Source organism: Candoia aspera, chromosome 2, assembly GCF_035149785.1.
Source record: "Candoia aspera isolate rCanAsp1 chromosome 2, rCanAsp1.hap2, whole genome shotgun sequence".
In the NCBI taxonomy this organism is placed as follows: domain Eukaryota; kingdom Metazoa; phylum Chordata; class Lepidosauria; order Squamata; family Boidae; genus Candoia; species Candoia aspera.
In genome coordinates, this window is record NC_086154.1 from 42,121,937 (window position 1) to 42,145,402 (window position 23,466).

The 23,466-nt window shown below is 39.7% G+C and overlaps 1 protein-coding gene across 1 annotated transcript in view; it reads right to left on the reverse strand.

Annotated features, from left to right (window-relative positions):
- Window positions 1-86: 86 nt before the first annotated feature.
- CFAP100 (cilia and flagella associated protein 100) overlaps window positions 87-23,466 on the reverse strand; it is a 51,550-nt gene continuing 28,170 nt past the window's right edge. The window contains exons 2-16 of the mRNA XM_063291673.1: window positions 21,762-21,923; window positions 21,096-21,179; window positions 20,132-20,238; window positions 19,163-19,355; window positions 17,602-17,669; window positions 16,815-16,978; window positions 13,559-13,639; window positions 10,978-11,153; window positions 8,599-8,794; window positions 7,535-7,601; window positions 6,163-6,314; window positions 4,828-4,963; window positions 3,909-4,111; window positions 3,111-3,204; window positions 87-505 (exon numbers count right to left, since the gene is read on the reverse strand). Of these exons, the coding sequence (XP_063147743.1) occupies window positions 392-505; window positions 3,111-3,204; window positions 3,909-4,111; window positions 4,828-4,963; window positions 6,163-6,314; window positions 7,535-7,601; window positions 8,599-8,794; window positions 10,978-11,153; window positions 13,559-13,639; window positions 16,815-16,978; window positions 17,602-17,669; window positions 19,163-19,355; window positions 20,132-20,238; window positions 21,096-21,179; window positions 21,762-21,828 (1,902 nt within the window). The 5' untranslated portion in view covers window positions 21,829-21,923 and the 3' untranslated portion in view covers window positions 87-391. The remainder of the gene's footprint in view (window positions 506-3,110; window positions 3,205-3,908; window positions 4,112-4,827; window positions 4,964-6,162; window positions 6,315-7,534; window positions 7,602-8,598; window positions 8,795-10,977; window positions 11,154-13,558; window positions 13,640-16,814; window positions 16,979-17,601; window positions 17,670-19,162; window positions 19,356-20,131; window positions 20,239-21,095; window positions 21,180-21,761; window positions 21,924-23,466) is intronic.

The window sequence follows — 23,466 nt, forward strand, 5'->3', positions numbered from 1 at the left end:
GCATTTCAACTTTTTTTTTGTTATGTTCATACAGTCTGCTTAATTACAAGAAACTTGAATCTGATTTTGAAGATCGAAACTTTTTAAAAGAAATTCATACATGTTAGTGGTACATTCATTTTCCTAGCTGCAAGTCTGATTACGATCTTTTGGTTCACTTTGGTAGACAGGTTTTCTATCTATTATTTTACAGACAATAAAAATTGAGCAAAATTTGGATTTCTAGTGTACAGCTATGAACAGATGTCATCTATATTTTGATCTGCTGTGTTCACTATACTTGGGATAGGATAGCTTTCTCCTCCAATTTGCAGACTATCCACTGACACATTTTCTCTTTGTTAGTTTGTCACTTGCTGTTCGTTTCGTAATTTCTTCCAGCTTTCAACTGCTAAGTAAAGTAATAGAGCAGCTCTTCTTTTTCTTTATCAATCAGCCCCTGATCCTCATTTTCTTTTTCCTTGAATGCAGGAGGCTCAGAACGAAAAATGAGTCTTCTGCCAGTCTGAAAAATGATCAGAGAGACACTTAAGAACAACTCTGCACATCTGATACTGAAATAAGCAAATAAATTCATTTTGAACTAAGTACACCTCAGTAAAAGCAGGGCCAACTTCTCCTGACCACCTTTTTTTCTTGAGCAGCTGTTTTATCTCTTCCTTCCACAAAGAAGTTTCTAATGATACTTCTTCCTTTCTGACATTATTTCATAAAATATGAATACAGTAGAAAGAAACATAATAAATTGTTCTGTTCCAGCAAGGAGTATTTACTACTTAAAAATTTGAAGTATTTTTACCTGACTTTCCTAGCAGAAGATACTCAACTAACAGTAAAAACAATTACAGTTGCTTTTGCTATTTGCCAAACTATAACTGTGTAGAACAGCAGTAATAATTTCTGTACCACTTCATTCAAATACCTGATTTAATGTACAGTGAGCCTTGCCCAAGTCAGTGCTCCTGAAGGTCTGTAGTCTACCACTTTCTATGGTTTGTCATTTCTGTTCTAATTTTCAAATCACAGTTAGGTCCAGTACATGACCTCAAGAGGCTGCTGCTGACGGAAGACGTGTGTGACCAAAAAATCCCTAGAGAATCAGTTCAAAATGTATTTTGGGAAGTACAGTGCTTGGTAAGTTGTTAGAACTGATCTACAGTATTGTGTAGGTGTAAAGTTCTGTCTCTGTCCACAGCCTGGGAGGACTACTCAGCCACTGCTAGAATCTCCACAGCAGCTAAACTTCTGTCATACCTATAGGATTGTAGCCTATCAGTGTTACTATCCTGGTGCTGCTTGATAGCTGTTGTATTATTTATATAAGAATTATTCTGCCTTTTTGGTACTTAGGTGTCATTGAGAGTGGCATTGAGAGCAGTAGTTAAGATCAATACAAAGCGTAATTAAAAGAGAGGGGCAAATTATGAAGTAAAAACAAAAGAGATTACCACTTCCTGTAGAATGAAATCTTAACCAAGATTAAGTGCCAACCTGGCCTCCCAAGTTACAGAGTTCTACAGTTCAGGTGTACTCTCTAATACGTTCCTTTGCTGAGCAACAACCAATTAGTTTCTTTGCCTTACCAATCACATTTTTGGTATAGTTGTGATACGGAAAAAGATGCCTCATATGGGCAGTCCCTAAGGTATTCTGGATTGAAGTTGTTTAAGGCTTTAAAGGTCATAAATACTTCAAATTGTGCCTGAAGGGAGCCTGCTAAGTGATACAGACTGTATTTTCATAACAGGGCTTTACTTGCAAACATCTGCCAGCTCCCTCCCTGCTACTTTTTACAGTGGCTCTAGTTTCTGAGATAGCCTCATGTGGAGCACATCGCAATTACCCAACGTAGATGTAACTAAAATGTGTAGTCATAATGGCCCTGTCTGACTTTGTAAGGAGCTGGCCCAGTTGACATACTAGCTTTGGCTGGAAAAACCGTGATTCCTCAGAGAAAGATGATCTTACCCAAAATCAGTTGAATTACTATTCCAAATTGTACTTTCTTCCTACCCAGGCACCTCTGTCTTGTCTGGATTAAATCTCCTTTTACAGTATTGGTTTTCATTTAGTCTATGACTGTCAACCCCAAGCATTGATCCAGAACATCAACAACTTCCCTGATTCCTGCATTGTTCTATCAGCATATTGACTCAAATCTAATGACCATTCTCTGTAGATTTGTGTAGATGTTGAATGGCATGGGAGAATATCAAAGGAACACGCTAACAGTTATTTTTAATGCAAAGTTGGGTTTTAACAAGCAAGCACAGGGGCCATCAAGTTGAGAGTGTGCTATGGTTTACTGGGTTGCCTGCATCTCTTAATATAACTTACCCTGTGTTTGGCCTTGTGTGAATGAACTGGTGCTGCTTGTGGAATTGCCAAACAGATTTGATTAGTCAATGTAGGACTAGAGAGGAGATTCCCCCCCCGCCCCCATGCAGCAGTCAAATAGAAAATTTCCCAGCGAGAGGACAGGAAAAAGGCCTCTAGTGAGTGATCCATATTTGCAAGAGTTTAGGTGTTTGGTGCAGAGTGGGCTCAAGGTTCTGCATCAAGAGCAAAAACAAAAGTAACTTTTGCTCTAAAGAGTGATAATTCATGTCCACCTCAGTTGTTTGCAACCTCAGCATTTCATAAATAACTTGAAAATGAATTTGATGTTCTCTAAAATAAAAATATTCTCAGGCTGTTTCTCTGTTCTGTGAAACAGTCAATTTCTTGCCAAGTTAATCTACAAGCTCATTCATTACTTGCTGAAATTGTTGTTTTTGGAAGTTGGGTGGCATATAAATTATTATTATTGGCAGCATTAATAGTTACCCCTTACTATTTTCATTATATGTGATAGTAAACTGTAGAAAAGGGGAAGCCTGAGCTAGGTTTTCACTTAATAACGTCACTGGTCAAAAAACCCTTTTGGATTTGGAAAGCCTGATCTTAGAAACAATGCACAAATGTAGATACTGTATCCAGTCAGACCTTATTCTTGTTCATGTATAGACACAGTTACGAAAGGCTTCTGATGGAAGAATTCCTATAACCGTCGGAGCTACTGAAATCACAAAAGGATGTAAGAGCAGATGCTTAGAAGTTATTCAACATACCTTCTTCTTAACATCAGCTCGGGCTCTTGCCAGGGCCCGCTGCAACCGCTCTTCCTGCAGCAGTCTCTGCTGCCTGATCTTTTCTTCTCTCATCCTGGCCAAATAAAAGAGCAGCTTAAAAGTTAGAGTGGCAAACCACATAGGCCAAATTTGTCTTGGAGAATTCTACTAGCCTGGGTCATACAGGGCCTTGGATCTACAAAGACCTTTGCTCTTCACATAATGCTACATTGAAAGTCTCTGCCAGGATCAAGAGCTAGCTCCAGAGGGGCTAAATGCCTCCTATGTGTCTACTATCCGCAGTACTGATTTATTGTCTTACCTGGTTCTGGGATTTGTATTCTGTATTGACAAACTTTATTTGCAGTATGCACTCTGCAAATGAAGTTAATTGTACTTCCTTTGACACTTCACTTTATTACTCCAATTAGAACCTATTGAAAGTGCTGGTGCAGTTCAAAGTGTCAGTTTAATGTGTCCTTATTAAACCTGTACGATTGACAACAAGCAGACATCCAGGGGATATTTGTGAGGCCAGATGTTTCTATGCATATAACTTAAGAACACTAGATCCACCCATATCAAACTATTACTTCTAGTTTGCAGTCAAAGCTAGATAGTGGCTTTCATCTGATGCTCTTAACATGTTCACAAAGTAGTTTTGATGGCAACAAGTGCCATGGCATCCATAAGATTAACCAAAGGATGCACAAGAGGATGGGGAGGAGGAATATCATCATCATTCTGTTGAAGGCACCATATTGGAGACAACTCTTTGAATAGGTTTTTATATCTTACCTCATCCTTCGTTCTTTCTCTTTGGCTTTCTCAGCTTGTTCTATCTTTGTTTGAGGTACCCTCTCAAGGCATTCTAGTAAATCATCTAACTGGTGTTCTATAACAGTAAGCATCTGCAAGGTTCCTAGGTTTGCCTCATTCTCTCCAATGCAGCGACGATAGACTTCTAGCACCTTTCGATGCAAACTCACCAACATTTTATCCTGCAAATTAAGAACCAAACGTAAACTTTCAAGCTTCACAAATCTAGGTTCTAGGAATCAAACATTAGTTTAAAGTGATTTTCATAATATCTCCTCAAAGCCCTTCCATCTTCACTATCTTTAAGAAACCTAGCTGTTAGTTGGGCTCTTGACAGCAGGAAAGAAGCAAAAACATAGAAAGGCATTTGAATCTCTCCAGGTAGGGAGAACTACAGAAGGTAAAACATTACAATGCGTCATTTGCACACACACACAAATATTTAGATGAGCTCAGACTCTGGTCCTAGTGTTACTCTTAGTGAGATGGGCGGTGATGAAATATGAAATATAACTAAATAAATTTTCCCCTAGGTTGAAGTGGTGGCTTCAACAGCAACAGCATGCCACCTAAATCTTCACCATGTCTCTTTTTACCTTTTCCTGGAATCTCAGTAAAGAGTGGCAGGGGAAGAGCATGAGGTGGAGATTTCCAATATCAATTTCCCCTGCACAAGATCACAGCACTGTTTCTGACATCAGAATGGAGAATCCAAATTATCCTGTGGACTCTTGAACATGGTCTCATGATCTTTTTCTCATGAACATTTTCTTTTCCCCTGGGGAAAAGTATCATCCACCCATTAGTGCCATTCTGTGGGCATGGATTTATAAGTATTGTATGTATCTTCTGATCTTCAGGTTCAAGCTTTATCCATGGACTTGATCTATATACATACCTGAACATCTGCTTTATATTCCCCAAAAGAAAAGACGCGTGCTTTAAGTTCAAGGTCTGCTGCTGTCTCCTCCTCTTTGATAATGTTGGCTTGCAGAGTGACAGCAAGCAGTTTCAACTGTTCTATTTCACAGTCCCTAGTCCAGAAGAGATGAAGTCATTTTTGAAAGTTTTGACATGACTTTTTTTATACCATGCAATTACAGGGGCAAGTATTGCATTAAGTTCATTGAAGTGACCCAACGTACATTTGACTTCTTGGTAAAAGGTACTAGGCAATCTAAATATAATTCTTTAAGACTTGCTCCACATATGCAGTGACAGAGCTGCTTCCTTGTGGAGCTTGGACAAGTGAGCTAATTTAATATCTGCTCAATTCTTACTCTATTAAACACAGTTTTGCAGCATTTTCTCTGGAGCTGCAGAATGAGCAGCTTTCCATTGGCAAGAACATCTGCTTCTCCCCACCTCCCAGGTCCTGGACTTTCCCAGCCCCCTCCATCCTATTGGCAAAGTTGTGTGATGCCTTGCCAGCATCTCTCCATTTGTCCAAGGGTTTAGTTTTTGTGCTTTCCTTTTGGCACAAATGCTGGTTGCTCCATGGGAGAATTTGGGTGCAACGGTGGAGATATTAGTGGGGCTGCAGGATGCTGCTACTGAGGATATATGGTATGTGGAAGTTGGCCCATGCCCTTTTCAGTGTTAGGCCCATAGCCCTTTCAGCTGGCCCGTAGTCCTTTTCAGGAGGGAGCACAGTGTCTTTGAAGTTGCAAACCAGTTAACACTTGGGAAAAAATCCTGAGTAAACTCACTGGTCACTTGATCATAGTCTTCCCTACTATGCTGAGATGCATTGTACTAATATTTAAATCATAGTCATTCCTGCTAATTGAATGTTTTATCATGTAAATTAGCATATGCACATTTTACCTAAAGCTGTTAATCTTACCATTTGTGGCAATACAATACAATACAATACAATACAATCTTTCAGCTTGTGGAAACCATGTAAATCTGTACATTAATGCAACAGCTGGCAGAAATAGATGAAGATGACATGTCTTGACACCTGATCTTCACTCTCAAAAATGGAATGGGAAAATTGGTTGCAACCTTACAAATGTCTTTAGTCTTCCATTTTGTTTCTCACAATAGATGCTAACATGTCTTGGGCTATAAGGGGATGTATGGCACAACATTTTCTGACAGCAGGACTGAAAAGCAATACTGTAATGGTGAATGGTACAGAAATAGTGGCTGAGTCCATTCATTGCCCATATTCAGAAAGAAACAGAACATCCTTGTGTTGTACGAATTATTATGGACGATCACTTACATTTTATTGCGTGTGTTAACCAAAGTATGTCGAAGCTCATCCAAGGTTTCCTCTGTCTCCTGAGAATTCTGAATCAGAGACAAGTTCTGTTCTTCCAGCTCTGTGAAAAGGTGCAGCAGTTGGTGTGGATCTGTAAAGCATAATTCAGGTACCTGCCAAAGAAAGTGTTAACATGAAGGAGTTATATTGTTAATCAAGCTTACAGGTTAAGAGAGAAAGCAATCTTTGCTTATCCTTGATAAGCTTTACTAATCATTTCTCCACAGCACTGATAGAAAGTTAAATTATAGCAAATATTCCTGAGTAGCAAGAAAATGGCAAAAGAGAGAAAAACAGTTTAGCCCCTCCCTTCCTCCTGAAGCCATTTAGTGGCCTGCTAGAACCACTGAAATGGAGCAGAGCTTAACACAGCTGAGAAGCTGTACACAGAAAAAGAATTTCTTAAGAATAGCTTTAATGAGCACATCAGAAAAACATAGGTTATTGATCTTACACATTCAGCCCTCCCAAGCATAAAGAATCACACGCTTAGACAGAGTAGGTTAAGAAGTAAAAAGAGCCTTACTGACTTTATTGTTGTTACATCCATCTTCGGTAGAAAATGAAGTTCCTTGTATCTTTTGTTCTTTCTACATTTAATTCACCCTAAACTCTCATCCCTACAGCTGCCAAGAGCTGTGTGGAAGAAAGGGGCAGAATCCTTCTTTTCTTAGGCCCAACCGCATGGCCCAAGATGGAGGGAGAGAGAGCAGCATGCTTGCTGCCTCCTCAGTAGGTGGAAGGAGGAGGAAGAGAGAGAGAGGAAGTGGGAGTGGCAACAAAACAGCTTCCTCGAGAAGCATGGTGAATTGCATCCTGGGATCAATTCATTTACATGCTAATTAAGGCATGCTGATTTGCTAACACTTCCAACACCTCCCTCCCTCTCTTTCTCTCAGCATCTAGATGCTGTACTTCTTCTTAACTAGAGCCAATGAGGTGCAGGAGTTAAATGTTGGACTAGGACTCTGAAAATCTACTTCACACCTCTATTTAATCACAGAGTTCCCTGAGCCACTATTTATTCTCCCAAGCTATTTCAGAGGATTGTTTGTGTAAGATGAAATTAGGAGAGTTTCCCTCCACATGTGACCACCTTGAGCAGGGTGGGCAACTCATAATCTGTATGGAGCCCATCAACATTCAAGAGGAAAATAATAATTTCTTTAATGGTGCAATTGTTCTCCATTTCTCTCTCAATTTAAACTATTCAATATCTTTCAAGCTACTAAAATTTTTCCACACTGTAAAGAATTCCAGCTTTAAAATGAGCAGTTAATGGCTCAGCTCCACCAATGGTGCAGTTATATGCTAAAAATGTTGAATTACTGACCTCATCATCTTCTTCATCAGATAATTCTGGAGTAATTTTTTCTTCTGATACGGCAATCTGAACACTCCTGTAGAGGTTATTGCTGAGTTAGTTGTTTACCCAGACTATAATGCAACATTTATTTAATACAGTTATCTTGCTGATCCCTCAATGTGTATTTTGAACTGGAATTGGTAACAGATTGCAAGCCATTGTTTTCCATTTTGTGGAAAGTTGGAAGAGATGACAGCATATCCCTAGATGAAAATTATTAAACTGTTTCAATCATTTATCCTCTTTCTTAGGAGCTCCAGGAACTGTAGTTTTGTGTAGGAAACATCCACACACATTTCTAACAGTATATCCTAAAGATGCCCTTATGCTGTGTTCACCTGATGACTACCTGGACACAACGAAACAGTTTTCTTGGCCATGCTATGAAAGTAGTTTACCATTACTTTCTTTTGGGATGTTTTTCAATTTTTCTATCTAGCCAACAACTTGAATACTCTCTGGAGGTCTCTTATCCAAATGTTAACAAAATCTACTCCTGTTTAGCTTTTTCAAGATTTGTTAAGTTCAGCTAAATGCTGCTACCTGTTTCTTCATAGCAAAGGGTTGGATTTTCTTCTCCCCTGCATACTTCCATTTTTTATTTCCTGGAAGGGTGACAACATTTCATGGCAAATTTTCAAAATGGGAATATGGAAGGAAGAAAAGGGAAGTCCCATTATAAAAGCAGAGACTGACTTGTACAACAGTGGATACACAATTCTGGGGAGTGGGAAGTGGAAAAGGGACACTGAAGGTGTAAAGTCAGTTACAAATTGATGTAAACTAACATAATGTAAATTCACAACATAAACAAAGCTTGACTTGCATAAGCCAGCAGCATTTGTGCATAGTGCTCCATGCATCCTACACTTTTGCATTTTTCTCATTTAAGAGGCCAAAATGAAGGCAATTTGAAAGATGCACTACTGTAAGGTAGTGTACTATGATATTTTCCTGTGACACCAATACCCAATCTTAGTGACTTCATTCCTCCTTGTCTCTCGCCCCACTCACCTCCCCAACACACTTACTGTCTTCTGCTTTGTTGAGACCTTACAGTCTGCCTAGAAGATACTCGGATTACTTTGAGAGACTCTTTTTTAGATAAAATTTGGCTTGGAGTTCTGGAAGAGCTAAGGTCTGTATTAATTAGATCAAAACTGGAATGCTTTGTTAGGCTTGTTGCTCGCCGTCGGCTCTTGTCTCGAAGATCTCGAACATCCTTCCCTGAACATGAATACAGAAAAGCCCATTAATTGTGTCATAACATGCATCCCCACTTGAGTGTTATGATTTAAAAAGAAAAAGAAAAAAGACAACTACTGGTGAGTCATAAGAGGGATGGGGATGGGTGCGGTTGCCAGTTTGCTCACTTTAATGACTAAAAGTTTGGTTCCACATCAGCTTATTAATTCAGCCAAAAAAAGAGAAAAACCCACCTCTCCGTGTACATCTCTGTGAAGATATCCTCTAAAATATTTATTTTAATTTAAGTCCCTTAATCATATGTGTCTTTGTGTATATTCAGAGTTGTGAGCTAAGCATGGAAAGTGTAAATTTTGTCATGAGTACATGCTCCAGTTTTTATAGTTTTTTTTTAAAAGTAATAATTTGTTTAAAACATTTAAAGAACAGAATAAATAACTACATACAAGGAAAAAAAGAAAATGGAAAAAGACATAGTGGATGAAGAATAACATATTAGTAATAAAGGATTTACAATTGTCATAACATTTAAAATTCATTATTTTGTTAATTAATTAAACATATAGAACTAGGTTCATTATATCATCTTAAGGAATAACTAAAAATTTCTATAAAACTCTAAATATTAATATTAATATTGATAACACCACTATTTGTCATTCATTCAAAAATAAATGCATAGAATCATGTAAAGAGAAAGAAAAGCGGGAGGGAGGGGAAGGGAGGGGAGAGGAGAGAAAAAGGAAATGAAAGGGCCTTTCCTTTTCCTTTAATGGTGATGAATGCCCGTGTACCTAGATCTATTGATCAGAAGGGAAAATCATATAATGAAAATCTGCAGCAGACATGGATTTTCCTCAATGTCACTCACTGTTTTTGACAATCACCTGCTGTGGAATAAGCTTATCTTTCCTGACACTGAAGACTGAAAAAGACCAAGTCTTGCAAGTTATAGACCTTATTTAGAATCATTAGTTCCCTTTCAAATATAAGCAGACAATACAATGAAAATGGAAATTAGAGCAAGTTAAGTTATAGTTAACAAAATAATCATGGTGAGAAATAGTATCTGAAGCATTTTAAGTAATGACAGTATTTTGCTTGCTTTCTCACCTCTTGAGAGATTCATAGCAACCAAGATCAGAAGGCTGAGCCTTTCATTAATTCCCACATTACAAACATGTCTGGCATAATAAGGCGTATTTTGACATGATCAAAATTGCCCTAACTTGGTATATCCTGTCAGGGGTAAAACTGTCCTAAACAGATACATCAAGCTAAGACAATGCTTAGCTGGAGTGAACACTTATGACTAAACAAAGTCAGATAGTAACAGTCATAAGTGCCCACATCAAACACATTCAGCAAAGATGCCCATTAGCTATTAGATCATAATGAGATCTAATAGCTAATTTACCTAAAAAAATAGGTGCATTGATTTGCCATTGTTCTGTGGCAAATGAGTTTACTCATCACCTTCTCGATAAACTGAATAAAAAAACTATAGTAGTATGCTGTAAATGACCAGTAATTTTCTTCTCCTGGTCCCAGGGTGAATTCATAGAATTAATGGAGAAGCCATTCATATTAGAAAACATGTATCCACACTATAATTACACAGAATTGACAAAATTGGGTTCTTTTGTTTCAGCTATGTGGACGAGTGTGTGTGAAGCAGAATGCTTTTAGAAGGGGAAGGAAAGAAAATACTCAGAGTATCATTTAATTTTTCCTAGGAAGTACTGTTGTGGAATGCTTTCTGAATCTTAAGAAATTTAAAACGTCTGCATTTGTAAAAAGTTGGCTTAAATACTTCCATTTTTTAAAATGTAAAAATACCTCTATATTGATTTTTCCTCAGAATGGACTCCACAGCCTCTTTTAATAATATAAAAGAAAGGACAAACATAAAAGTGGGATAAAATGAATTTATGGAAAATAATTTGAACTATGATAACTAAATGGAATCTTCTTTAGTACCAAACAACTGCACTGTAAAGTGACAACATGGTAGGGTTCACCTGTTTAATGTTACTGTTTTTTGTACTGTTATTTTTATTTTCTGTAGTTATATCATGTCACTTTGCTTCTGGTTGGTTTCTTCTGAAGACAGATGAGGTTAAGTAATTGCCCCTGAAGACCTGTTGTTATTTGTATGCAGATCTGAGCATCACATGCAATCTTGGGATTGAAGAAGTACTTACCTTTTGATAGTGCTGATGAACTTTTTTCTTCTTTAATGTCAGAATTGAGTTTAATTGCCTTTTCTTTCATCCGTCGTCTTTCATAATCATCCCGCCATTCTTTGGGAGACAGTTGGTAGAGGAAATCCCTGAACACCACATACTCCTGCAAAGTGTCCTCAAACCGGGCTATCTCACTGGAGAAAAGAAACAGTCATTGCATCAAGAGCAAAGGGAGATTACTTTCAGGCACTTCCAAAGGATACTGTTGTGGAAAATGGTGATAAGAATCAGGTGTAAAGCCCCCTCCCCAAGTACAGATTCCCAAAGAAAGTAAACTGGTAGCCATAAAATATTTGGACCTAAAGTATGTTGGATAGGACACCGGGAGACAGTAATAGTGCTGGGAAGCAAAACTGCAAGGCGATAACACCTAGAAAAAAAAAATAGGCGTCAACTTTTACTTTTGTGTCAAAGAAGTCAGTCCTCACTCAGATCAACAAGCTGTTGTTTTATAGTGCCTCACTTATTACTTCACCATTACAGACTGCATATGTTGCTATAACCAATCAACTAACTTAATAATTATACACACACACAAGCGCACATATTAATATAACAGGATTTTAGCCCCACTCCTCTTTAGGTTAGTATTTGCTGCCTCCAATATTTTAATAAACAATCTGCCTTTCAATGAAAGTGTGTGTCTGATGCCCGCTATCTAAGAACTCTTTGGAGAAATTTCTCCAACAGTATCATTTCCACTCCCCAATCTCTCCAAATGATTTTGAAGCTGTCGCTCTGTCTGTCCCACTGCAGATGGCAGAATGCAGAGAATGGGCAGAGAGTTATCTATTCAATTTACATAGCCCATCTCACAGTTGTGACTCTGGGCAGCTTACAGTTAAAACATAAACTGTACCCCAAAAATAAAATAAAACAGGAAAGAGGAAGCCCCCCAAATGTCCCTTAAATTTACTGTCTATATATGCCTGAGTCCTTTGGCAGAAGATGAACAAGTAGTTTTATATTGCCTGATGTAAGGACATCTTCACACTAAGAGCATGGCATAGTGATGGGCGACTGTCTTTGTGGGCTGGTCATGAAAAGAATCTGGTCCATCCAGAGCCCCAGCTCCCCATCTCTTTCCTGGAGCCATTTACTTTATGGGCCTATGCTGCTGCCACAATGCTTATTCCTCTGATGCGGCTCCACTGGTTCCCTTTCCTTCTGCCTTCAGACAAGCAGTTCAAACAAGGCTAAATGAAATTTGTCCCAGCAGTGGCAGCATCTAGTTGACCTTGGCAGGTAAGCAAGATCAGACTTGGTTAGATCTTAGATGGGAGGTTATCATTAAATCCCAGAGCAGTAGTAAAAAATGCATTCTGGAAAAGCATCATAGAAAACCAGTTTTGTATTGTTGCCAAGAAAACAGCATTGTTGATGAAGATTCTCAGTCATCCAGGTGGAATTGTCTGTAGGTTGAGCCATGGCAACTGGATTTCTTTCTTTTTGGTTGAAATGTTTCACTGCTTGTCCAAGCAGCTTCTTCAGTCTGGGCAAAGGTTTGTTATAGTTATGTAATCACCCAAATATATATGCAAATATATAAATCACCCAAATATATGTTATAGCTATGTAATCACCCAAAGGGCAAAGCATTGTTATAGCTATGTAATTACCCAAAGTCAAACTCAGATAAAAAAAGTCTTCCTTTTTTAAATGAAATTTTAATTAATTTTCCCCCACCCCTGCCCCTGCCACCCCCAAGGGTCATCATTTCCAGGCAGCAAATCCGGGGGCAGAGATGTTGAGGTTTTCCTACTAACGATTAAGACTGCTATTGTACCTAATCATTTTGGCCCGGTGAAGAGGTTGTATTTGATTGTCTCCTCCCACGTGCTTCATGCAAATTGCCTGGGGGGAGGAAACCTGCTCGGACTTGTTTCTTACTTCCTCTTTTTTCTCTCTGCCGATATGTAGCAAGCCAGGCTTGCTCTCAATGAGAGCTAAGTCCTTTAAATATGTTTTGCTTTTGTTTTGCTTTCTGTAAATAAATTATTTTTATAGAAATGCTTGGTGTGTGACTTTTCTGATCTCTCCTGGGCTAAAGGCTTTCCCAGCATTCTGCCAACAAGAGACACATTTGTTTTTAAGGGGAGAGCATTATTTTAAAGTAATTCCTGAAGCAGGGCTAATTTGCTATTTCTGATACTGGGGTAGAAGAGCAATAGCAACTTTCTTTTTTCATTTTAATGCATTTGAAACAAGGTATTTCTTTACATCTTCCCAAATGTTTCACAGGTAGGGTCATTCCACCACATTCTTGGTGGAAATAACAACAGTGATTGTTATATTTGGGGACATCAGTGTTTTTAGCAATTTATGGGAGTAGAGTTAATTGGAGAGGGAAACCAATGGAAACTTATAGAACCTTGTTACCCATAATTCAGGCATATAATTCATAAGATTGAAGCTAATCATTTAGCACGTTATGAAGATCTACAGAACTACTAGGCATTTGACTGCATTGGGACATCCAGGAAAGGGAAACAGGGAGGAAGGGAAATATACCCTGGATTCTATCTTCTGTAACTGCTACCTTTGGATGTTCATCATTTGTGCTGTCAGCTCTCGGATCTCAATTATTTTCTCCAGTTTTGCTTTGGTTTCTTTTTCAGCACTAAGAAAGAAGAAATAAAGACAGAAATTACCAGCAGACTGTGACAGGAGATAAGTGACGTAAGAATTAAGCCAGACCTCAAAGTTTTAGGCCACCATGGAAAACCAGAGGCAATTGCCAGGGAGATATAAACTTCTTCCTGATGTTGTTCCATTTCTCTCCTTCCCTCAGCCTTTTCCTTCTTGTCTCTATTCATATATTGGTTGGGAATTTGGCTGAAGGATACGTAGAATGTAATACTTCTTAATCTCTTGATTTGACTCATTGTATTAGATGACGCCACAGTGGGGTGACCCTTTTTCATGGTCAACAGTAGAGTGACCATATAACTTTCATCTCCCTGTGTATTTCTTTTGGACAGTTTAGTTGACTCCTGTTTGGTAAATATCGCTCTTTAGGGAGTATGTATAGCCTACATGTTCTTTAGAGAGCAGATAAGGCACCTTTCCTAATCTGTCAGCATAGATTCAATTCCAGAACCTCAGTATGAGTTTTTTTTTTTAACAGTGGAAAAGATAGTTCTGCTGGTGTGGGTTGGAAAATGAAGATACGCCTGTAAAGGGCCCTAACTAGCTGCAGGAAACTTCCTGCGTGCTGTTAGATTACATAGCAGTTTTGTAACCCCTTAAAAATACTAGTAGGTGGTTTTGCTTGCATTTGTTAAATAAGAAAAAGAATAGTATAGAAGTAGATAAATATACTCATGAATTATTTGGCATCTGAATCCTTGAAATGGGGCAGCAGACAAGGTTTGACAGATAAATCAAGTCTTTATTATGAATTCCATGAAGAATTGCATTAACTCTGAATGGGTTTCTTAAAGCAGCTGTTTCTTTTTTCGGGGTTGGGCAGAGGCTTGAGAAACCTTTTAGCAATTTAAGGCAAGAGATGCTGCCCTTGGGCAAGATCTGCAGCATAGGGGTCTGCAGGAGAAGCAAGGTGAGTTATTGTCATGATGCAAAACCTGTAACATACAGATCTGTGTTAGACATTGGGATGCAAGTATGCAAGGGTGGTGTTTGTGTCGTGAGATCACTGTGTGTCTTGCCTTCGACACGAGCTCAGTTTGCTGCAGGCATATATGGCCTGAAGCACTTCTGAATCGTTTTCAAAGCAAGCAGAACCCTAGCAGTTATCATCTCCGATGAAAGCATTAGAGGCAGAATTGCTCAGAGATATGATTCGGCTGTCCTCAGTATGCTGATGAAACATAACCCTGTCCCTCTCTTTGGTGATATAAGCTGGTGAGAGTGTTTTGTTGAAACTAGAAAACGAGGATGTCATTTCTGAAATAAATGTTCTCCAGCCTTTAGACAGAAGGTGAGCATCACTTAAGCCACTCCTTTAGCCCACCAAGCATCTCTGACCACCCCTTTCAAATCAGTAATGAAAATAATGTGCCAGATATGGTCTGCAGCTGGGCAAGCTGAATTCCTTGGGAATTTTGAATGGGTGAGTCTACATACTCTAATCGAAGCAAGTATTTGTATCTCAGGGTTGAACTGTGGAGTCCTTGGTGCTCTCTGAGCCTGGTTGTTTCCTTGCAGAGGTTTCATCACCAGACTAGGCAACAGCTTCAGTGCAACTTTGCACTGAAGATGTTGCTTAGCCTGGCAATGAAACGTCTGCAAGGAAACAGCCAGGCTCAGAGAGCGCCAAGGACTCCACATGCTCTGCAGAAAGAGATGGTGGAAGACTAAGAATGGGTAGGTGGAAGCTACCACTTTCAGACTACATTAAAATGGGATCTTTGAATTCGCCACACATTAATAAAACCCACCTGGAAGTTAAATGGAAACAAAGCTTCCCTGGGAGTGACTGTCTTAATCTAGTGTTAGATTTGCTCTGCTCAATTTTTACTTCAACGTGGCTGGGGTAGAGAGGGACCAAGGGGTGTATATGTTGATTCTTATTTATTTGTTATTTGCATGAAGCCATACAAAAAGTCTCTTTGCAATCTCCAGATTCAACCTGTTCATTCCCGTTGCTCCCTCTCCAGCTGAATGCCACTGTTGCAGGAAGGAAAGGAAGTGCAGGATTCTGATTAAAGAGGAGGTGGGACTAGGAATCCCTGAACCACCTCAAGGAGGACTAAGTGCTATGAGATGAATGCAGTTTAGTGACTAGACCAGTGTTTCTCAACGTCAGCAACTTTAAGAGGTATGGACTACAACTCCCAGAATTCCCCTGGCTGGGGAATTCTGGGAGTTGAAATCCATACCTCTTAAAGTTGCTGACGTTGAGAAACACTGGTTTTAGACTCTTGCATAGCTGCCATCTGTCCTTGTTCTCTTCAGGCATTCCTGCCCAAATGCACAGTGCTCTGCAAATGAAACCAGGGCTGGAAGATTTCATATGAAGAAGCAGCTTGGTAGTGCAGGGTTCCTGCTTGTATGGATGTCAATGCACCTCCATCTGTATGTAGGAAAGTCTAATTGTATAGATATTCACACAATATGCAGAAACATCAGTGAAAGAGCACCACTGCACATTTATTGCTGATGGTGGGGTACAGGGTGTGCTTCTATCCCTGCTTCTACCCCTTGCTCCTTTTTTCCAGTTTCCAGAGCACCCGTGCACAGGTGGCAAGAGGGTGAAATTTATCGAATGTGATTTTCTGTTGCCCCCCTCCCTGCAAGATAATGAAGAAAACAGGTACCTGTATGTTAAATCTCCACTTACAGTAGCCCTATGCACTGTACCTATTCCACTTAGTGTCTGCAGCATCCTGCAGTGATGACTTTATCATGATGGCATTCTCATGTATGTGCAGTGATGATGTAGTTGCAGTCTGACATCTGACACAAATACATACGTCGTTGCATTTGCATGATGATGCCATCACACACATTTCATCCTTTGCCTGCCTGTGCGTGTATATTTTCTTAAAAATTAAAATCCTACAAAAAGTAGAGGAAAAAACCCAAGGCAAATATTGCAATCCCTCCCCCTCTGATGTCATGCCCTGTCACTGCCGTGCCCTCTGCTGCCCTGGGAGACCCCAAAAGAAAGGCATCCAGTGCCCCTTTGTTCAAAGTGATTGCAGAAATGCTTGTAGGGAGCTCCTGCCACACTTGGTGGCAGATTCTGTGGCTCCTTCTACGCAAACTGCCACTTCCCCAGGACTTGAGATTTCTATGAATGCTACAGCATAGAGCCTGCAGTCAAGCATTACATTTTCAGGGCTTGTGCAGAGTTTCTGTCATTCTCTTTCAGGAACTCATCAAACATGGCAGCATCCCTTTCTAGGTCTTCCTCAGCTTTTTCCAGCTTTGCTTCTTCTTCCACTGCCAGATTTTCCAGTTTCTGAATTTCATCTTTTTTGACAGTTACAGCATACTGAAATGTAAGCCAAAAGTTATTGAGAAAGGCAGGAAGGCACAGAAATGTTTCTTCTCAGTTAACTGACTTCTAGTGCTATTACTCAAGAGCTATCCAATTATTTCTCTCTTTCTCTTTTTAACAGATATTTATGGTAAGATGTATTCGTATCTGTATTTATCTGTCTACAGACATGCACATATACATGCCACAAACACACACATTCCTAGACAGGGGAAAACGTGCCATAGCTATACATGGGACATGACAGTGTCTTTCTCCACCAGAATGTATATAGTAAGCAGAGGAGCCCTTGGCATAAGTCAGCAGGCATCTCCCACCAGGCAAAATGATTCCTCATGTTAAAAGCCACCATCAAGTTGCAAGGAAACAACTTCATTTACTGCTGCATTTGTAATCAGCCCTTCCCTTTCCAAAGCACTCATAGTCAGGCCGGTGCAGTTTCCTCCCATTTTATCCTCACAATAATCTGGCTGGAAGCAGCAGCCTCCCCAAGGCCCTCCCGGGAACTTGATGGCCAAACGGGATGTGACCCCAGCTTTCCCCAATCCAGATCCCATGCTCCTCTCCACTACCTCGGACTGACGTACAAGCAACACCACCAGAATGAGAGGAAGTACCTGCAGCAAGAACATCTGCCGTTTCTGATTGATGTAGTCATGCATGGTCTCTCTCTCTACAACCTGGTCTGGGGGAAAAAGAAAGAAAAGAAAGAAAGAAAGAAAGAAAGAAAGAAAGGAGGGAGGGAGGGAGGGAGGGAAAAGGAGGCAGTTGTGCAAGCTACAACATCCAAATACAGTGTGCAACAGGGAGGCAAGAGGGCAATGCTTTCAGCATGGCTTCCAAAATCTCTTTCAGTCGACCGAGCTGGTTGAGAGCCACCTACAGCCAACAATTCAATTGGCTCCAGGGCTTACAGACTGGCTGTTCCATTACTGCAAAGTGTTCGGCTCCCCTGGGAAGCTGCCCTTCATCCCTTCTTCTTATCTTTGTTCTATCATTTAACCTCATTTCCTGAGCACTTGTAAATAAGTTTGATCTCTTTATTAGAGACCTCTTAAATGTGCAGCTGACTAGTATTCATTACAGCAGCAGATACCACTTCTGGAGATAACAGGAATTGGTCGGATTTGGTGCCCATAGAAACTCTCTCATATGACCCCAGGGCATATGATAAGAGCCCTTTAGAAACTTTCAAACTCTGGTGAAGCTCATCTACAGTATATTACAGAAACATTTTAGAAACATTTTGGAGGCGCTTAAGAAAATTTTATTCATCTCATATTCAAACTTATGGTCAAGATGTAAAGCAAATTTAAGCTGATCCTGTTAAAGAGAATCCATATGTAGGGATGAGTGAGAAATTATTCAGTTTGCATTTTAATATGAACCTCCATAATAGGTAATCTGGTAAGGTAAAGCTTCCTGTTTAGTTGTGTCCAACACTAGGGGGCGGTGCTCATCTCCGTTTCATGGCCGAAGACACTTCCGTGGTCATGTGGCCAGCATGACAGGCATGGAATGCTGTTACCTTCCCGCCGAAGCGGTACCCATTTATCTACTCGCATTTGCATGCTTTTGAATTGCGAGGTTAGCAAGAAGCCCACTCCGCCACACGACACTTGGGTCTTGAACTGCCGAACTTGCAACCTTCCAGTCGACAAGCCTGGTGTCCTAACCACTAAGCCACCACGTCCCCAGGGAAGCTGGTAGGCTTTGTCATATTAAAATCCATATTTTTCCCTTTATGGTAAGATCTTTCCTGAAATCATTTGCATATATGTTTCCTTAACAACTTGTTTAAAAAATCCCAAACCACAAATGAAAGATTATAGAAAGACTGATAAGTGTTCAGAGGCCTGCTGCTTTGGCCATTTCCCTTTTCAAAATAATCCTCCCTCTCCAACTGCTTCTCTCTTGAAGGCTTGGAACAGATAATGCTGAATCTGTTTTACTTTTTATGATAATGCTAACATAAGACAGGAAGAGAATGGCTAACCTAAAGCAAGTCTGTACCCTCACCTAGATAAGACCTTTGGGAAACCACTTCTGAAATTGTAATTTTGGTCTGAATGTGGAAAGCAAGACTCGGAAACTGGAAGCTTATGCAGTGTATGCTTTGATACCAGGCAATTATCCTGCTTCATTTTATCCTAGGATCTGGATACTTTCCTCAGCTACCTTTAGTAATTGCTATTTTCCAAGAGATGCTTTCTCGGAGAGCTTTGAGTCGTTCAGCTTCTGCTGCTAACTCTTTGTCCTCAGCTTCTTCTTCCATCTGGATCTCTTTCTTGAACCCCGACTGTTTGGCACTCTGCAGGGTGCAGCAAGTCATCTTCTCATGGACCTTCAGAGTCTTCCGTTGCTCTCGCTCCTAGAGGCAAAGGAAGGGCGGGTTGACCAAGAGCTCCATCCAGTTATCGGAGGTCTCACAAGATGGCTGCATCACCAAAAGCATTATCTCCAGTGTAAAGGACTGTATAAGAAAATGCAGTAGCCCAGGAGATGAGAATTGAATTGTATTTTGTAACATTAGAACCAATTATCCACACTCTGTGAGATCATTTATATATGAAATATACTTGCTATGAAATTAGTTTTGATGTTGCTATCACATATCTGTTTAATCCAATGCTGAGCAACACTACATAAGGGAAACAAAGATCAGGCTTCCCTAACCTGCTGCCCTTCAGTTGGATTGAGTTTCAGTTACCATACTCTCCAGCTAGCATGGCCAAAAGCCAAATCAGTTGCACTGGATGGCGCTGGATTCCAATCTAATGAGACAGAGAAAAAAGATTCCCTCTATCCATGCTGTCTGAATGGTCAATCCTCTCCCATCATCTGTAGTCTTTTTAAAAAATAAGTTCTCCCCACTTCAGCTTAGGTTGCACTTTTGACTCATTTCCAGAACTATTGGTATATCTTATTATTTGTAGCATAGAGTTTTTCCAAAAGTCTCAGAGATTCTCCTTGACCCACGCAGAATAATATTGCAAGAATAATGACATTATTTATCCCATGAAACCTCTTAACTCAATGAGACAGTACGCCAGTTCAGTGGGAAGAAGGCACATTAGATAGTCAGCACCCTGACTGGCCACAGCTGGGAAGAATTTCTTTCAGAAATGTCCTGTATTTTCTACATACCATTCTGGCCTTTTCTTTCTGTTTGTCCCGCAGCAAGAAAATATCAATATCTGCTGGGACTTTAAATGGGTTTGTTTCCAAGAGCAAATCTTTGACTTGAGCAGACCCTGCAAAAAAAAAGAATATTAGGAAAGCAGATAAGAATAATTGGAATGTGTCCAACTGGGAAAAGAAGAATGAAAGAATGTTGGTGAACTTCATCACAAATGAACTTGAACAAATAAGAAAATAAGTTCTTATGCCTCCAAGTGATGGGGGTTTTTTTGCTGTTCATATTAGACATACCATAACTTATTGAGAAATACAGCCCAATGAAAGCATAATTGCAGGAAAAGCACAGTTTGATCATTTTTATAGACCTTTTGGAAACCTTGCAATGTATCATACTAGAAAAGAGATTTGGGCAGAATAGTGCTGTGTTCACACTTAAGTGGGATCCAAAGCACTTATGCCAAATAATTTCTAAAATGTGAACAGCCCTATATTTAGCCTCATTTAAAATCAATTTATGATTTACTACATGATAAATACTGGTTTTGCAAACAACTGCTTGCTGACTATTCTTATCTCCTCTTCTTTCCTTTATCCTCCAGTGTTACCTCAAGATCCTCTGAAAAAGATTTTAAAGGTATGGCAGGGATTGCAAAGGGAAAGGTTTTTTTTGTTCATGAAAACATATAATTGGATTTCAGAAACCAGAGAACATCAAACTATGATGGCTGCATGTTATCTGAAAGATTCTCCAATCTTGAAAGATTCTATTGTCAAGGAAGTTTAGAACACAATAATGCAAGAATGGTAATTCATCCACTCATAATTTCTAAAATGGCAATGGCTTCCTCTGTTGTCTGGTAGTTATAAAAAAACAATCTACAGTACTCCAAATTGCTCAGTGGTGTACCGATGACTGCTTGCATAATGGGATTTGGGAGCTGACAGTAAACAATTAAAAAGAGTGACTTACCTGACTTGGTGTCTGGTCTAGAGCTAGACTTAGCAGATGGTATTGTAAACACATCTCCTGTTTGCTGAGATAACATCCGGGCCCCTGGTCCAATAAAGATCAAACCTCACTTAGTTACCCAGAAACAATTGATTAAGTTATATTATAGGAAAGGTTGCTAGGATTTAAGTGTCAGCATCATAGGACCTCAGTGTTTGAAGACTGAAGACCAATCTGTATGGGATGATTTAGGGGTGTGCATGTGTCATTTGGAATAGAATCACTCATTAATACCATCCCTTCCAACAGACTTAAGAAGATTAAGAAAAAGCAGTCTTCCTGACAGTACAATCATAGGCAACACACACACACAGAGCTGTGTGAACATAAATCTGCAATAAGCAACCTGGTGCCTATGAGCATCACCATGCCAATAGATACTTTTCTTGCCCACCTGCAAGAAATATTCACTTCAGTCCAGAAGACATTTATGTCCCAAGTATTAAACACCAAAGAAACCAAGCATTAGTGAAGTTGGCTGCTTCATAAGGAACAACGTCCATGTACAATAAGGATATTTCTGTATTCTGCTTCAGGAGCTGCCCACACCCTGACATGAATTTTAAAACTGCCAAAAGAAGGAACAAAGGATTAAAGTTCTAGGAAATAAAGCAAAAATAATCTTACTGTAAATTTCTTCAGAGCCTTCTGAGCCCTCAGATACATTTGAAGGTGCAAATGAGATTCCAGACATCTTGAGGGTGTTCTAGCTTAACAAGAAGGCTGACCAATTCCCACTCAGTGAACAGACGTCTTAAGATGCAACACTGGATCTTGGCCTGTAAGGAGCTGCGTATAAGGAATCCTTTGTTAAATGTGATTTTGTTCATTGTGAAGATCAGCTAAACCTTAACTATACAGAAACTAATTTACAGCTGCTAACATTTAGGTCAGAAATTGAAATTGAAATTGTAATGAAAAGGGTTTTGGAGAAACCTCCTAATAACTGGAATTATTTGATACTGGGGCAAACAGTTGCAAATGTTGGTGGGCTTTGACTCACCTGACATCCATTTTCTTCTTGAGAAGGGGGTTAGGCTGGATGATTTTTAATTTCCCTTTCAACATTAAAAGTCTACAACTTTATGACATGTAGAAGCAAAAAGGAATGGAGCATGTGCAGTTTTTCCAGCACAGGAAAACCTTTGAGTGATAAAATGGGCATGGGGTCAAATAGAATGCCGCTAATCAGAACAAAAGACCTGAGGAAATCATCACCACCATCATTTTAAATGACTCCATGGCATGCTTTAAAGGGGTCTGGAAAACTGCAGCTGGAAATTGTTTTCCAATTGTTAACACTCATTCAGCCATGACCTGTAATAGATGGAAGGATCACTGTCACGTTAATGGTTACCAATTCTATTATGAGGCCCTTTCTCAATGTAACAAACTATCAGGTGGTTCACTTTGAAGCAATTGTTTTCAAGAAAACAATTTCACATAATACAAACTCATTTCCTTAGCTTCTAACAAATTAACTTGATATACCGTGGAGTTGGCAGCATCTGACCAACCTTATCTCAGCTTGGAAGATAGGCAGGGCTGGGTTTGTCTGGGGAAACCACCAGGAAATTCTAAGGCTGTAGGCTAGACTGGGAAGTTGAGGAAAAGATCCTGCAAGAAGGCGATGGGAAGCAGTTTCATACTGATGTCTAGAAAATGGCATGGCTGTGTCCATGAAGTCACCAGGAGTCATGCTTAGTTCCAAGACTGGACTTTAGTATAAATATTTGGAAAAATTCTCTCTGCTTAATGAAATGTTCTTTGAGGCTTTAGAGCAGTGTTCCTCAACCTTAGCAACGTTAAGATGTGTGGACTTCAACTCCCAGAATTCCCCAGCCATCATGCTGGCTGGGGAATTCTGGGAGTTGAAGTCCACGTATCCAAGTTGTTAAGGCTGAGAAACACTGCTCTAAAGCTTCAATATTCACTCATTCAGGAGTAGCAGGTCTCATCTTTCAGAATTATCTGAATTGCTTTACCAAGTGAATGAAAAGGCTGAAAGTCTCTCATCATCATGTCACATAAGGAAGCAAGCCACAAGCAAATGTTAGGGAGCCCCCCCTAGGTTTTGCTTAATATGCTTGATAGTTGCAGAAGTATAACTAATGTTAGATAGTGCAGGATTTCATGAGTAACCTTTCAACCTCATAACTGCATAATTAAAAATAGGATTATAAGAGCCATGCAGCTCAAAAGCCAATGATATTTTACTAAGAAGGAAAAACTGCTGTATCCAGTGAGCTGTGTAGCATATATTCATCTGCTGTTCCCAAGGGGATAGATATACCCTTAGCTTTGTGTGGGTCCTGAAAGAGACCACTGTGTG